Source organism: Coloeus monedula (genome assembly GCF_965178545.1).
Source record: "Coloeus monedula genome assembly, chromosome: 9".
In the NCBI taxonomy this organism is placed as follows: domain Eukaryota; kingdom Metazoa; phylum Chordata; class Aves; order Passeriformes; family Corvidae; genus Coloeus; species Coloeus monedula.
The window spans coordinates 393,029-408,595 of NC_138789.1; the positions used below are offsets into that span (position 1 = coordinate 393,029).

The window sequence follows — 15,567 nt, forward strand, 5'->3', positions numbered from 1 at the left end:
GAGCTGGTGTAACTCCGTGCTGGAGGCTGTGTCACTGCCATTCTCTGCACTAAACCTGTGTCCCTTATCCAGCGTGTCAGCAATGGCAGTAAAAAGTTGAGCACCAGCGAGCTCGAGGTGTGTGGTAACAGCTATGGCAAAGACTTCTAAAGCTGGCTGGACTTCCTAGGAGTTTTTGGAAATCCTGACATAGCTCTGTGGGTTTTCCAAAACCTCTGCACCTAATCAAAGTGCACAAAAGGCCACAGGCCTCCTATTTGCCTGGGCTGTGGTCAGAGGTTATAGCCAGGTGTGAGTAAACCTCTTCTCCCATGTGACAGGACTGGAGGAAATGGCCTCGAGTTGCTCCAGAGGAGGTTTGGATTGGATATCAGGAAAAAATTCTTCACCAAAACGGTGGTCACGCACTGGAACAGGCCTCCCAGGGCAGTGGTGGAATTAAGGTCCCTAGAAGTGTTCAAAAAACGGGTGGATGTGATGCTTAGGGACATGTTTAGTGGTGAACAAGGCAGTCCCGAGTTAATGGTCGGACTCAGTGATCTCAGAGGTTTTTCCAACCTTTATGATCCCATGGTTTTAGGAAAAGAACAGCTGCTCCTGCCAAACCTGGCTTGACCCTGCCTGGCTCGAGCCCTGTGTCATGAGCACCCTTAGGGTGTCAGCTGCTGCTGATGGCCCCAGTGGGTCGGAGGTGCCAGGCGTTGTGCTCCAGTCTGCTGGGACATCTCCTGGGACAGCACTAGGTTGGCTGTTCCTCCATGGAGGGTCTAATTTGGCCTGGAGAAGGAATCACATATCTCCGGGTCATTCCCTCATGCACCAGGGCTGGGTGTGAACCATCCACAGGTGCCATCCACACAGCTCCAGGTCCTGCAGCCTCAGAACAGACGTCAGTTCGGAAAGAATCATCTGAAGCAAGTGGGGACGTTTCCCAGAGGTCCTTGTGCCCCCAGGGCAGAGAGCGAGGGGCAGCAGGTCAGGTGGATTCCCATCCCAGGTATGGACTGAGTCCATGCTGGGAACTCTGTGCTCTGCTGGGAGCACAACACCTCTGATCTCCGATGGCAGCCGTGGACAGGACACAGCCTGGCTTTGTCCCCACCGTGGAAATCAGCCCTGGTGCAAACCACACGTGTGTGGAACCCCCCTCAGTGCCTCTGAGCAATGCCAGCAGCTTTGGCCAGGGTCATCCTCACAGCCTGAGACCCCCGTGCCCTGCAGACCCTCTCTGGCTCCAGACATCATCACGAGTTTAAAGGACCGGCAGGAATTAGCCCAAACCCCTTCCCTTGCTAACAGGAGCCACTGAACGGGCAGGAGCTCAGACCCTGCGGGACCATGTGGAGGGGACCCTGGGTGTCCCCTTCCTCTGAACCAGCCCAGCCTGCCCCACCAGGACACGCTGACCCGCAGCCCGAGCCTGCCTGCTCCATTGTACAGCCAAAACAAGCCATAAATCCACCTCCGCAGAGCTGGAAGGTGCAATTGCTTATCTGTGGTGCAGGTTTTTTCTCGTGCGACTCGTGGCATCACGTGAGGGAAATCTGTAAGTAAAAGTCGGGCTGGAGCCATTTATAACAGCAGCACTGCGATTGTTGCTCCTGACAGCTGCAATTACGGGCACTCCCTTCCATCGCTCCGCGCTGGGGGAGAGCGGAGCCGGCACCAGAAGCAGCTTTTCCAGAGCTGCATCCCTACTCCAGCGCACCTCATCACCCACAGGCAGTGCTCGGGGAAGAATGTAGGATGGGACGTGACGTCCCAGTCAGGAGGGTCTGGGGAGGGATGCAGGGTGTAAGGAAAACTCACCAGCTGCTCCTCATCTCCGTGGGCAGGCCAGGGATTCCACAGGGACAAACAGCACTGCGGAGAAACCCTCCTGGTGGCCCCAGAGAAGCCCAAAGTGGGGTGCAGGTGAGGGCAGCACCCCAGGAGAATCACTGCTGGGCGCTTGTTTCCAATGCCACGGGCCGGATCTCCTGCCTGTGAGGTGTTTGGTGTGTTCCAAGCGGGTCAGCGCTGCGGTGCCAGCAGCCACAGGGCCGGGGAGCTGCCAGGGGATCGGGGGGCTGGGTACCGGAGGGATGCAGAGAATCCTGCCTGGGGGAGATGGAGAGGAGCATGAGGGACATCCATGGTCTCGCAGTGACAGGGCAGTAACAGACAAAGCCACTACTCACTCGATGTGAGCTGAGGGGGAGCTGACAAGAGGCAGGGGAGGGTGGAGGAGGCAGCCCTGAGGCAGCCCAGACTCAGCTGGGCTTTCCTGCTGAACACCTCAGCTCTGTCTTCTCCAGGCAGTTTCAGGGGAACTGAAGCACCCAAAGTGAGCTAAATTTCATCATCGTCCTGGTGAAAAACCCCACTCGTAAGAAGTGACTTTTTCTTTTGCTCTTTTCAGTGAACAACACCATGGGGTTTGTTTCAGAGCTAAGGGCTCCGCTGTGGTTGTTGCGTGGTGACTCCACCACTTGCCTGGGCAGCCTGTTCCAGTGCTTGACAACCCTTTTCCTGATGACATTTTTTCCTAATATCTAACCCAAACCTCTCCTAGTGCAGCTCGAGGCTGTTTCCTCTCATCCTGTCACTTGCAGCCTGGAAGAGACTGACCCTCACCTGGCCACAGCCTCCTCTCAGGGGGTTGTAGAGGACCAATAAGGTCTCCCCTGAGCCTCGTTTTCTCCAGGTCAAACAGCCAGACCTTCCTGCTGAAAAAAAAAAAGATGGGAAATAGGATAGAAGAAACAGGAGGCTGAATAAAGCGAAACAAAAATGAAGGTTTTTGTGTTTGCTTGACACAAAGCCAAACACTCTAGGTCAACCAAACTGAAATTTCTCCTCGTGTTTTTCATTTCCGTTTAGAAAACAGAATACACACGATGTTCGTTCCGGCTGCCCCAAACCCAAAAGACTTAGTGCTGAGATGTTTCTCTCCACAGAAAGGTCCGCTATTTGCACAGCTCCAGCTGCCACCTTTGAACCTCTGGCCAGTCTGTGCTGCAACCACACTGGTGCTGATGTCAGCCCAGCAGGGCTTTGGGCGCGCTTGGGGATCTGCGCTCAGCACCTGCCAGAGGAGTTTTTCCATCAGTGTTTAAGAGGTTTAATGATATGCCAGGAGAAAGGAGATTTATGCACTTCTGAGGGGGTTATGCATTCCTACTGATTTGTATTCAGCACAGTGTAGGAATTTATGGAAGGAGGAGATCGATGTTTTATTGATACCTAAAAAAACCTGTATGATGGATGTGCTAATTACACATTTTTCTCCCAGATTCCCTTTATTATACACAAACAAATGGTCCTGCTGCTGTAACAAATGTAGGGAAAATGTGCAATGGAGTCAAACTCCTTGGAGGCGATGCATGTGAGGGAGGCCTTGCTAATGCCAGGGCAGAGACCTCAGTTCTTTGTTTAACTTCTTCCCTAGCCAGTATTGAATTTTGGTTTCCTGTTGCCTGTGACTCCATTTCCATTTCTTGGAAATCATATCCCTTGTCAGGGACGGGGGGGCACAGCTCTTGCAGCCACACTGCGGGGTCCTGGCTGCTACAGCAGATGTTGGTTCCCAAAAACACTGAGCAGAGTGTGCATTTGGTGTGCCTTGCTCAGAGGGAACACACAGGGCGAACAACAAGCAGGGGTTTTTTGTCTCTCTGTTAAAGCAATGACTGCAGAGGACAGGGCAGCGGTCAGTCGTTGTGTCCACTCCTCCCTCTCCCACTGCAGGGGTGAAGGCCAGGCAGGTGCTGTGATTTGTGTAGCAACACATGTGAAAAATCGATATTGCAGATGGAAATCACAAGCTGAGACAGGCACACGCTGCCCCATCCCTGCCTGATGAGCCTGAGACCCGTGCAAGCACTCCTCCTGTGCTCCAGGCAGGGAGGGAGGGTGGCTCTGCTCAGTGCAGGGAGGGTCTGTGCTCTGGGTTCTGCTTTCTGCATGGGGTGTGTGGGATTTGGGAGCCACCAGAGCAGGGCAAGGACCTTCTGGGTGCAGGATACAGAGCGGATACAGGAGGTGGGAGCAGCACGGAAGAGAAGGTGGGGTAAAGCATGGAGCCCGAAGCATGGCACCAGAGTGCTGCCTGCCCAAAACTGGCAGCACAGCCTGGGTTTTCACAGTGAGGACTTTGTGATCTTGGGGGCCAGAGAAGAAGTTCTCAGCCGTTCCCCTCGTGTTCTGCCAAGAAATGGCTTTGGCAGGCAGCTGCCACCCACGCAGCTCCAGGCTCCACATGCAGGCAAGGCAGGGGGTTCCTTGGCTTTGACTGGGCTTGGTGGTGCCCTACAGGGATGTTTGGCAAAGGCAAAGGCTCAGTCAGAAGTGAATCTCTCCTGGTGTCTCCTGTGCTCTGGCATGGGGATGGTGGGAGGCACGATGGGGAGGAGGGCTCTCCCCCTGAGACACGGGTGCAGGGAACAAATCTCCCAAAAAGTGATGAGGGAGACGAAGAAAAGGAGTAGCAGGATGAGGACATTTGCAACTGGTAGCCTGGAGGAGCTCGGGGAGCAGGAGAGGACATTTATTAACCAGAGGAGCAGCTCTGCCCACAGTGGGGTGACACGTGCCAGGCTGAGGTGTGCTGGGGGCTGTGCCACGGGCAGGGAGCGTGCCTGGGCTTCCCCTGGCTCCCTGTGCCACTCGGGAGCCACACACATCCCCAGCCTGCTCCTCCTCCAGAGGCAGGTGTCTCCCACGGCAAAAGGGAACCAGCTCTTAGCTGCCTCTTTCTCCTTTTATTGTGGAAAAAAGAAATGTAATCACAGCTTAGCTTGCAGGGATCCCTTCAGACGTCGCTTTCAGGCTGGCCAGGGCTTGGTGTGTGCGGTGGCCTCTGCCCTGTGCCCAGGGACAATGACAGGTCTGCAGGCTGACCAGCAGGATGGATATGATAATTATGCTGGGATATTTTTTCCCTGCTTGGCACTGCTGGTCACAGCCTGTTATTGTGTCTTTGCTATCCCAGCGTGGGACCTGGGGCAGACCCACACATGCAGCCCATGCAAGGGCCCTGCACGATTTTTTTTACCACTTGGTGCTTGAAATGCTTCTGATTTTGTGTGCTCTGTAGCCCAGGGCTGGGGGAATGGGCCGAATTTGACCTGGCTCGTACTGGGGTGACTGGGGGCTCTCCCAGCCCTGCACCACCTCATGTTTGCAGGGGGTGGTTGGTGCACCCAGCACAAGGGCGCTGGCACTGGCATCCCCTGAGCTCCCATTCTGCTCTCTCCCAGGCTGCGGGGAGCCTGCAACTACATCCACATCATCCTGTGGAGCAGGTGCAGCGAGTCTGAGCCCAGCAGCCCCATCCTCAGTGTTTCCATCCTGAAACCTCCACGGGCGCCTTGCATCAAACCTGCTCCCACGCCTGCCAGAGCGAGGGGGTGGGAGGAAGGATCAGGCCCCCTTTTAAAAAAAAAGGCAAGGAAAAAGTGAAGGAGAGCTGGTAGGAGCTGCGAGCGCTCTGGAGAAGGGACCCGGCGAGGCAGGGAGGCCTCTCACCATGGAGACGCGCCGGGAGCGTGCGGAGGCTGTGCGCTCCAGTTCATTCGCTGCGAGTACTTCTCCCAAGCTATTCCAAGCGGATTCCCGCTGCCAGCCCGCCTGGCTGCCTGCGGAGCGCCGGCAGGCTCGGCCCGGGCCGAGCGGGGCTGGCCGGGCGGGCACGGCCGGCTGGATGGATGGATGGATGGATGGATGGATGGACGGATGGATGGATGGATGGATGGAGGCGGACGGGGCTGCTGCGGGACCGTGCGGGGACGAGTCGCTGTAAATACCGCCGTTTGTCTACGAGGCTGCGTGTTAGTCAGCCATGTATATGTAGAGAGGTGTATTCCTTAATTTGCAAGTGGCAGAGCCGCGTTGGTTCAGCCTTTTTCCCCTTTCCCATTTCAAACCGGGGCTTCCTCCACCCCACACAGGCAAGGCAGCTGTGGGGCCATAGACCAGCAGGGTGCCCTTTGTCCCCACAGAAAGCGACTGGGGGAAGAGTGGGTGCTTGCAAGCACATTCCTGGCTCTGGCACAGCTGAATCTGTCCCCAGTCTGATACTGAGCCGAGACTGGGGCCCCACCACCCCACTCGGCCAAGCTGGGGTGCAGGGATCCCTTCCAGCTCAGGGTATTTTATATTCTGTCAGGGATGTGCGATGTGGCTGGGAGGGACCAGGGCATGTGCGGGAAGCACCTTCATCCTCATCCACCACCCTCCCTTTTCCTGCAGGGCTGTGAGGTACCTACACTCATCCCACTTCAGGGACAGGGACAGTGCCATGGCTTGGTGGCCCAGTGGGACCGTGTAGGTGGCCCTGCATGGCTATGTCCAGGTGCCTCAGTGACCATACAAACATAGAATATTCTGAGGTGGAAGGGACACATAAGGATCGAGTCCAACTCATGGCCCTGCACAGGACAGCCCCAACAATCCCACCATGTGCCTGAGAGTGTTGTCCAAAGGTTTCTTGAATTCTGTGAGGCTTGGTGCTGTGACCACTTCCCTGGGGAGCCTGTTCCAGTGCCCAAACACCCTCTGGGTGAGGAACCTTGCTCTGACATCCAGCCTAACCCTCCCCTGACACAGCTCCATGCCATTCCCTCAGGGCCTGTCACTGGGGTGCTCCAGCTTGCTGCCTTGGCTATTTTGGGGCTTTTTCACCCCTAAGTAAAGCCCCTGGCACCCAGTGAGGCCGTGAAGAGATTAAGAGGAATAAAATCCAGCTTATTCCCACCCCTCATGGAAGCTCTTTTTTCTTCCACAGCTCCTGCATTTTCCTCTGCAAGCCCCTGGATGGAAAAGTGGGTGCACGCATTGCTCACAGGCTGCTGAGCAGAAAAAGTTGGCTTTTATCCTCTTAATCTCTTCACAGCCTCACTGGGTGCCAGAGGCTTTTCTTAGCGGCAGAAAAAGCCCCAACACAGCCAAGGCAGCAAGCTGGAGCATCCCAGTGACAGGCCCTGAGGGAATGGCATGGAGCTGTGTCAGGGGAGGGTTAGGCTGGATGCCAGAGCAAGGTTCCTTACCTAGAGGGTGGCTGGGCACTCAACAGGCTCCCCAGTGAGGTGGTCACATCATCAAGGCTGGCAGAGCTCAAGAAACATTTGGACAAGACTCTCAGGCACATGGTGGGACTTTTGGGGGTGTCCTGCTAGGGGCAAGGAGTTGGGCTTGATGATCCTTGTGGGTCCCTTCCAACTCAGGGAATTTTATATTCTGTCAGGGATATGGGATGCGGCTGGGAGGGACCAGGGCATGTGCGGGAAGCACCTTCATCCTCGTCCATCATCCAGTGCCTCGGGGTGACACGGCGACCCCTAAACCGAGACCCCCAGCTCGCAGCCCCCCCAGCGCGGAGCGGGCCGGGGGCTGCGGGGTGGCCGAGGGCTCCCCGGCGGGCTCGGGGCTGCCGTTCGCCGCGGCCGGGGGTGGAGGAAGGAAGGAGATGGAACTCGACAGCTGTGCGCGGGACAGGGAAATTTTCCACCCGAAGCAGATACGGGGATAAATATAAACCACCTCTGGGATGGCTCTTGGCCGGGATCCCCGGCCAGGGGAGGGTAGGGCAGGGTCACCCCTGGGAACCCGGGAGGCGCCCGCTGACACCGCACATCGTGTGCCGGGTTCATCCTGGCTCACACCGCACATCGTGTGCCGGGTTCATCCTGGCTCACACCGCACATCGTGTGCGGGGTTCATCCTGGCTCACACCGCACATCGTGTGCCGGGTTCATCCTGGCTCACACCGCACATCGTGTGCCGGGTTCATCCTGGCTCACTCCGCACATCGTGTCCCGGGAGGATCCCTGCTGATACCGGGCCCCGCGGAGAGGAGGAGGGCTCTGCTCCCGGGACAGGGGTGCAGGGGAGGATCCCGGCACACCGATCCCGCCGGGACCGGCCCGGAGCGGGCCGCGAGTGCCCTCCAGTGGTCCCGGTAGGGAGAAGAAAAGGAGGAGGAGAAGCAGAAGGAGAAAGAGGAGGAGGAGGATGACGAGGAGACGGCAGCAGCAGCCCCGGGCCGGGACCGCGGGGGACGCGGGTGGCAGCCGGGCCCAAAGGGCGCGGAAGGGGTTGCCCAGAGAAGCTGTGGCTGCCCCATCCCTGGAAGTGTCCGAGGCCAGGTTGGATGGAGCTTGGAGCACCTTGGGACAGTGGGAGGTGTCCCAGCCCATGGCGGGGGTGGGACTGGATGAGCTTTAAGATCCACCCCCTTAACCTGTCCCCGTGTGCGGGACCGTGGTGAGGTCACACCTTGAATCCTGTGTCCAGTTCTGGGCCGCTCAATTCAGGAAGGACATTGAGGTGCTGGAGCAAGTCCAGAGAAGGGCAGCAGAGCTGGAGAAGGGTCTGGAGCGCAGGAGTCTGGTGAGGAGCGGCTGAGGGAGCTGAGGAGGCTCAGGGGAGATCTCGCTCTCCACAAGCCCCTGACAGGAGGGTGGAATGAGCTCAGTGTCAGCCCCTTCTCCCAGGCAACAAGCGACAGGATGAGAGTAAACGGCCTCAACGTGCGGCAGGGGAGGTTTAGATTTGATATGAGGAAAGTTTTTGTACGGAGAGGGTTGTCAGTCTTTGGGACAGGCTGCCCAGGGCAGGCACATCCCTGTAAGCGCTCACAAAACGCGTGGATGTGGCACCTGGGGACATGCTTTAGTGGTGAACATGTTGGTGCCGCTGGGGGAACGTTTGCACTCGGTGATCTCGGAGGTCTTTCCCAACCCAAACCAATCTGTGATTCTACGTCATGTCGCCGCTCGCCGACATGCGGATCCGCGGCCGCCCGGAACCCTCGTGCGCCGCGCGCGTTTCCCGCGGGCGGCGCGGGCGCGCGTACCGAGGCGCGGCGGGGGAGCGTGTTGTCGGGCGGACCGGGGCGGGCGCGGGCCGCCATGGCGTCGCCCCCGCTGTCGGCGGCGGGCGGGAGCGGCGGCGAGCTCAGCTCGGGCTCCGAGGCGGCGGCCACGGGCGCGGCGCTGCCGGGCCGGGACCTGCCCGCGCTCTTCGAGCAGGCGGCCGAGCGGCTCCCCTCGCTGCTGCCCGCCGCCAGCAAGGAGCAGCTGCTCTACCTGTACGCCCGCTACAAGCAGGTGAGGCGGGACCGGCCCGCGGGCTGAGCGGGGCCCCGGGGCGGGCGGGCCGCGCTGGGGGGCGAGGCCGCTGCGGTGCCCCGAGGGGCCGGGCCCGGGGCTCCCCCGCGCCACGTGCCTGCGGGACTGCGGCCCAGAATGTGGCGCCGGTGCCGAGGAGGAAAGTTGCGTCCCGGGCGGGGGTGGAGCGGGGGTATCTCCCTCCGGGACAGCGCCGGCCGCTCCTGCGGGGCAGGTGGAGGGAGCCTGGTGGGACAGAGCCCCGCGAAACTCGGGGGAAGAGTGGTTGGGAAGTGCCCCAGCGGGGAAGGACCTGGGGATGCTGCTCGACAGCAGCTGAACGTGAGCCCAGGAAGGCCAAGGGCATCCTAGCCTGTATCAGCCGTAGTGTGACCGGTGATAAATAACATAGAGAATAGAAATGTTCAGTTCCAGCAGGACCAGGGCACTGAGCGACCCCCTGTGCTGGGCATGGGTGAGGCCGCATCTCAAATTCTGGGTTCTGTTTTGGGCTTCTCAGTTCCAGAAGGACATTGAGGTGGTGGAGGGTGTCTGGAGAAGGTAGCGGAGCTCGGGAAGGGTCTGGAGCACGAGTCTGGTGAAGAGCAGCTGGGGGGACTCTGCGCTGAGTAAAGCAGGCTCAGGGGAACCTTGTTGCTTTCTACAACCACCTGAGAGGAGGTTGTGGCCAGGTGGGGGTCAGGCTCTGCTCCCGAGTAACAAGTGACAGGACAAAAGGAAATGGCCTTAAGCTGGGCCGGGTGCAGTTCAGGTTGGACATCAGGAAGAATTCCTCACTGAGAGGGTGGTCAGGCATTGGAAGGGGCTGCTCAGGGAGCCGGTGGAGGCACTGTTCTTGGAAGTGTGTAAGAAACAGCTGGATGTGGCCCTTAGTGCCATGGTCTGGTTGTCACAGTGGTGATCGGTCTGAGGCTGGACTTGGTGATCTCAGTGGTCTTTTCCAAACCAGATGATTCTATAAATCCAGCACCCTGGTTGTTGTTCCTTACCTCTCACCCTTGCTCAGTGTGGGTGGCCTTGACCCTGCATCCATGGAATGACAGGAAACAGACTCAAGTTGTGCCAGGGGAAGTCCAGGTTGGATAGTGGGAAAATTTTCTTGCCTGAAGGAGTGGGAAAACACTGGAATGGGCCGCCCAGGGAAGTGGTGGGATCACCATCGCTGGAAGCGTTCAAAAACCGCGTAGCTGTGGCACTTTGCCATATGGTTTAGTGGGAACGGTGGCGTTTGGCCAAAGGTTGGACTGAATGATCGTGGGGGTCTTTTCCAACCTTAACGATTCTATGGCATTGGTTTGGCTTTGGCAGAGTCCACGGTGGCTGAAATTGGTGTGGAGGATCTGTCCCTTGCCATTGGCAGCGCAGCTCTCAGGCAGGCTGGTGGCCTGTCAGCGTCCCTGAGGCTTTGCAGAGTAACTTGACTGGTAAATCCCACTGCCATGGCTGTGTTTTCCCAGCTCCGTGTGCCTGCTGGGGGATGAGGCTGTGGGACGGGATGGAGAGGTGGTGCACAGTGCCCATCTCCCTGTTGGAGACAGCGGGATGTGCACCAGTGTCCCAGGGGTGGGCACTGCCTCTTTGGGGGTGTCACAAAGGACGCGCCTGTGCAGACCTGTCCGTGGAGGACTCGCGAGTGGGCTGGGAAACGGAGCTGGTTGGGGCTGGTTGTAACCTTGAACACAGCCCCCTTTTCCCGTTCAGGCCCTGTGTGACCTGAGCGAGCTGTAGGATGCATCCTGCCGAAATACACAGTGTAACTTCTTCCTGCTGCCGGGGGAGAAGTTACATAAAACAAACCAAAACCAGCACCAGTTGCAAAGGGCTGTAACAATCACTTAAACTGGAGAAAGAGAAAACTGTAAGTATTGTTACACCCGGAAGGTGAAAGAGTGAAAGTACAAATAAAGGCTGGATGGAGCTCTGAGCAACCTGGGGTAGTGGAAGGTGTCTCTGTCCATGCCAGGGGCTTGGAACTAGTTGATCTTTAGGGTCCCTTCCAAGCCAAACCATTCTGTGGTTCTGTGGCTCAAGTGTGTGGCAAGAGATGCTGCCTCAGCTTGAGAACTGAATCCCACTCATTTGGACAAACAGACAAAGCTGGGTGTGCACATCTTCCATGTATGTTTCTCCCACATGGATTACCTGTGTCCTGCTACTGCTGTGTGTAAGTGCTCTCAATTTTTTAGTGCAATATTTAATTATCCTCTAAGCTGGCAGCTCCCAGGCTGTGGTTTGTGGACCAGTAATTATGTTAAAAGCAGGCCGGTCACGTGAGGTTTTGTTTTCAGATTGTGCTTAGCACTTAAACAGGTCTCCAGGTTTCTCTTTCCCTTGTAAGAAAAAGGAGCATGGGAAAAAAAAAGTTCTAGGCGAATTTTACAATGCCCAGGATGAGATGAAAAAGGCGTCTTTTCTATCATTTTTTGCCTGTATTCTCAGGATGCTTGTTGCAAATATTATCTTTGTTTTTTGCTCTGTTTCAAATGCTTTGTGAGTGTCCTGGGTGGAAATGGGAAGGGATTGCTTGCTTTTCAGCTCATGAATTGTCCACAGACTCCAGAGGGTTTCCTGGTGTTAGCTCTGTAAAACCAATAAGGAGTTTAATGGTAAAAATTGCTAAAATCAGAAGCTGTTTCTCTAGAGTTTTGATACAAGTCAGGAAAAGCTGACAATTAACACTTTGTCAGCACAGATTTCCAGCTGCCTTCCACTAAGGAGAACAGGGCACTTTTGTGTCCTTCTCCTGTGTCCCTGACCAAGCAGGATGTGCAAGTGCCTTTGTGCTCCTCGGTTTCAGGCTGTGCTTGGCTCCTGGATTTCTGTGCCTTCCCAGTTCGGAAAGGTGCCATGCCTCTTACAGAGTGCCTGGGAGTGTAGTGCTGGCACTGGAGAGGGGAGAGGTTTGCTAGCACAGCTACTGGCGGGATTATGCCCTGCTAACTTTAAGTTTTGCAGCATTTTGTGCTTTAAATCAAACCGAGGGCGCTTAATGCAAGTTTTCTGTATTTAATTACAGCAGCGGTATCAGGATGCATAATGAGCTGCTAATATATCACCCCGGTGGACGGTGGAATTGCTGGCACACAAAAGGTGCTGACTCAGATCTGTCCACTGTCCTTGATTTGGCATCCTTGTCTTTTCCCAGTTTAGTGTTTTGTGTCACTAAAGGCTTTGATTTAAGATACAGCACCGTCATAAAAGAGGTGACAGTAACAGCTGAGCGCTCTGTTAAAATACTGTACATTATTTATTTCAAACTGTTTGGGTATATAGACATTTTCCTGGAATTTTATTACCTTTTATTGGAGGCCATTTCAGGATTTTATTACTTTTCTCTCTGATTTTGTTTATGTGTCAGAGACTTGAAAATAAGGGAATTGCTTAGTTGTCATCTCCAGTGAGGTTTTTAGAAGATGTTGCTGAGTTTATGACTCTGCCCCACAACAGGAGGAAGAACAGACCAGTCCATAAGGCTCTGGACTGGGACCGATTTTTCTTTCCTTCCACTACTTTCTGTGTGGTTTTGGGCAAATCAGTGGTCTGGGCCTTGTGTCTGTCGTGGTCAAGTGAAGGGAGAGCTTGCCCATCGTGTTGAGGATGTAGAAATCTGAGGTTCAGAAGGTGCAGTAGTGGAGACCAGTGTAGTAGTGGTGATTTAGATAGGGGCGGGAATCCAGAACTTGCTGGAAGTTATTGGACTGGGAAAACTGCCCTGCCAGGAGGAGGATGTGTCTGTGTAAATGCTGGGGGGTGCTGGCAAGCTGGAAATCCAGTGCTGACGGCAAAATGGGCCTTGTACTGTCCCCGAGTGTGGGCTCAAGAATATAATACCAGTTTCAGTTTTGCATGATGTCTTTCAAATATTGTGGACTGTGATGCCACAAGCCTGCCCTGAACACAGGAATTTCTGCCTGCAGCTTCTTGCAGTGTGGAACCGTGTGATGGCACTGACTTGGTTGTTACCAGAGTCACTCTCTGTCTCTGGGACGTGCAGTCCCTTGGTCATCATGACACCTTCTGTGGCTGGTGTTTGCTTGTTCTTCCTTACACCCCATTTTCAGTCAGGGCTTTCCCATGGGTTGGGGCAGAGCTGTGGGCAGGAGCAGGCGGGAATTGCCATCTTGAAAAAGAAATTTAGCTTACTTGGCTTGTGTACAGTGAGAGCTTAGTCCTGCTGTCCAGGGAGGTTCTGTTCCTGTTACTGCTCCACAGGGAGGCTGCAAATACAATTCACCTTACAAGATTTACAGTCGGGTAGGAATGTTTGGCTGGAACATCCTGCTGTATAAATATATTGGCAGAAAAATTAGCAGAGAGCCATTTAACCACCACCAGGGAGGGGAAACCAGTCGTGGAGTAATGTGTGAGGAGAATCTCAAAGTTTCTGACGGTGTGGAGCAGCAGCTAAAGTTGTATGGGGACGGTGTACAGCATGAACACATTTCTGAGTATCTCTCCCTCTTCTGAATGTCATTGACCTTCAGCTCTCAGGTGAAGGCGTCATCCAAGGTTTCCAGATTTATTTTGGTCACAAATGGAGATGGCTGCAGACACTGCCTGGTTGGCGCTGCCTGGGTCATGTTTGTGCAACTCATGAGGATAGCGCCTGCAGGTAGTTCTGCATGCAGAAGCAATACCAGGAAGTTTTTAATGCATTCTGGCTGTCATGTTCTTTTAATGCAGCTGATGAACTGTAAATGAGGAGAGCTGAGCATCAAGTGACCAGTCAGCACCCTAGAGACCTTCAATAATTATTTTCTGGACACGGAATGAGAAAGTCTTAATTTAAAATACTAATACAGGCCCTTGTCTTTGTGCTGGCTATGGAGTAAAGCAGCTTTTGAGGTCCTCTAGGGAAGTAGGAGGAGGACAGAGTCCTGCACAAAATTTTGCCTTTTTTTGTCAGTATTGGCATGTTTAACTGCCCTGCCTCAGCTGTCGGGCTCGGGTCCCCTCTTATGTTAAATTCCTGGTTGGTTTCTCCTGCATTATGGAGTCTTGCGGCAAAAAGAGAGGAGCCAAAATCTTGTCTTTTATTCTTTCCAACAAAACCTCTGCAAGCCTTTTTAATATATCTTAAAATAGCAAGCAGGGCACAAGTGCACTTTTTCCCCCTCTTGATGGATGAAATTTAACTACTGTTCCTTGATTTGTATTACTATCGATGTTACTAACAGTCTTCCCCAATGCTAGAACAGCCTTTGAGTGCCAAATCTCCAGAGAGGAAACTGCTGGCGTGTTTTGATGATGGTAGTGGAAAATTAATATTAAAGCAGATTTTTTTTTTTTTATCTATCTTGGCCAATTTTTGCAGCTTGGTTGTTGAACTAAAGAATTGCCAAGCAGGCGTTTTCCATAGAGATAATGAATTTGCATTTTATTCCCCTGTTTGTTTTGCTTTTTGAAACAAGTGGTCCAATCCACCTCAGAGCATAGTAGAACATTTAGACTACATGGGTTGTGATTGATTTATAGAACTTAACTGTTGCTAGCCTATTCTATTTCTCCATGAAATGCAATATGTTGTTTTAAAGGCCAGCTAAGATGTTCTAATTTGGATGAATTGCTCACTGGGAGACAGTCAGATATAGAGAAAATTAATTTCAGTTACAGTCACTCATATCCTCTAACACTTTAAATGAAAACATAGTGTAACTAATAAATATCTCTCAGCATGAGCATGCTCTCCTTAAAGCCTGATTAATGATTCTATCCTCAGCATAAAATCCCCACCCTGTTAAGGTGAAGAATTGTTAGTTGATTTAAGCACTTCACCTGCCTGAACACTTGAGCATATTTCATAAAACATTGCTGAATGCAGTTTGGTTTTGCTTGGCTAACAAAACATCCAGCAGCCTTTGCCCACCTCCAGGATGTGCCTGTGTTCCCTTCCTGGGGTCCCCTCTGTGCTGTGCCCTCTCCTATGGGGACTGGGTGTGGTAACTGCTTCCCAGGGGCTGCTGCATTTGGAGCCGTGGTTCAGCTCTGGCTTCTAGTCTTCCACCCATCATCCTTGTGTTAAAAAAATTTTATACGTGGGAAACTGCCTGGATCCCACTGGCACCAAGTCCATTTTTCACTGGCTATGACACTTTTTCCATATATCTGTCCCTGGGTTCTGGCTCGTTCCCTTTCTTCCTTGTGTTTTTTATTTTCACCCCCCACATTTTAATTTCTGCCTTGTTTCTGACAGATTGGTTCATCTCTGGCCCTCAGGCCTTGAGACTTGTCTCTCAGGCAGGGCTCCCATGCAGCCAGGTGCCTCGGAGCAGATCCAGGAGCTGCCTGGCATTCCTTTGCTCTGGGTTTGTCCCCTTGCCTTCCAGAGGACCTTGAAAATAATTAAGCAAAGTCTGTTTGCTCGAGCTTTGTGTGGAAGCAGGTGAATTTCAGCCTTAATGAATAATCATCTCTGTAGAAACCCTAATCAACAGAATTTTTCTTTATACTGGTGGGG

At 54.1% G+C, this 15,567-nt stretch overlaps 1 protein-coding gene across 2 annotated transcripts in view; it reads left to right on the forward strand.

The window, feature by feature from the left end:
- The first annotated feature begins 8,876 nt into the window (after positions 1–8,876).
- Positions 8,877–15,567, forward strand: part of ACBD6 (acyl-CoA binding domain containing 6) — an 81,405-nt gene continuing 74,714 nt past the window's right edge. For both annotated transcript variants that reach the window (XR_014226630.1, XM_082286891.1), the window contains exon 1: positions 8,877–9,089. Coding sequence is in view for 1 of the 2 variants with exons in the window: in XM_082286891.1 (XP_082143017.1) it covers positions 8,892–9,089 (198 nt within the window). In the remaining variant the exon portion in view is untranslated. The remainder of the gene's footprint in view (positions 9,090–15,567) is intronic.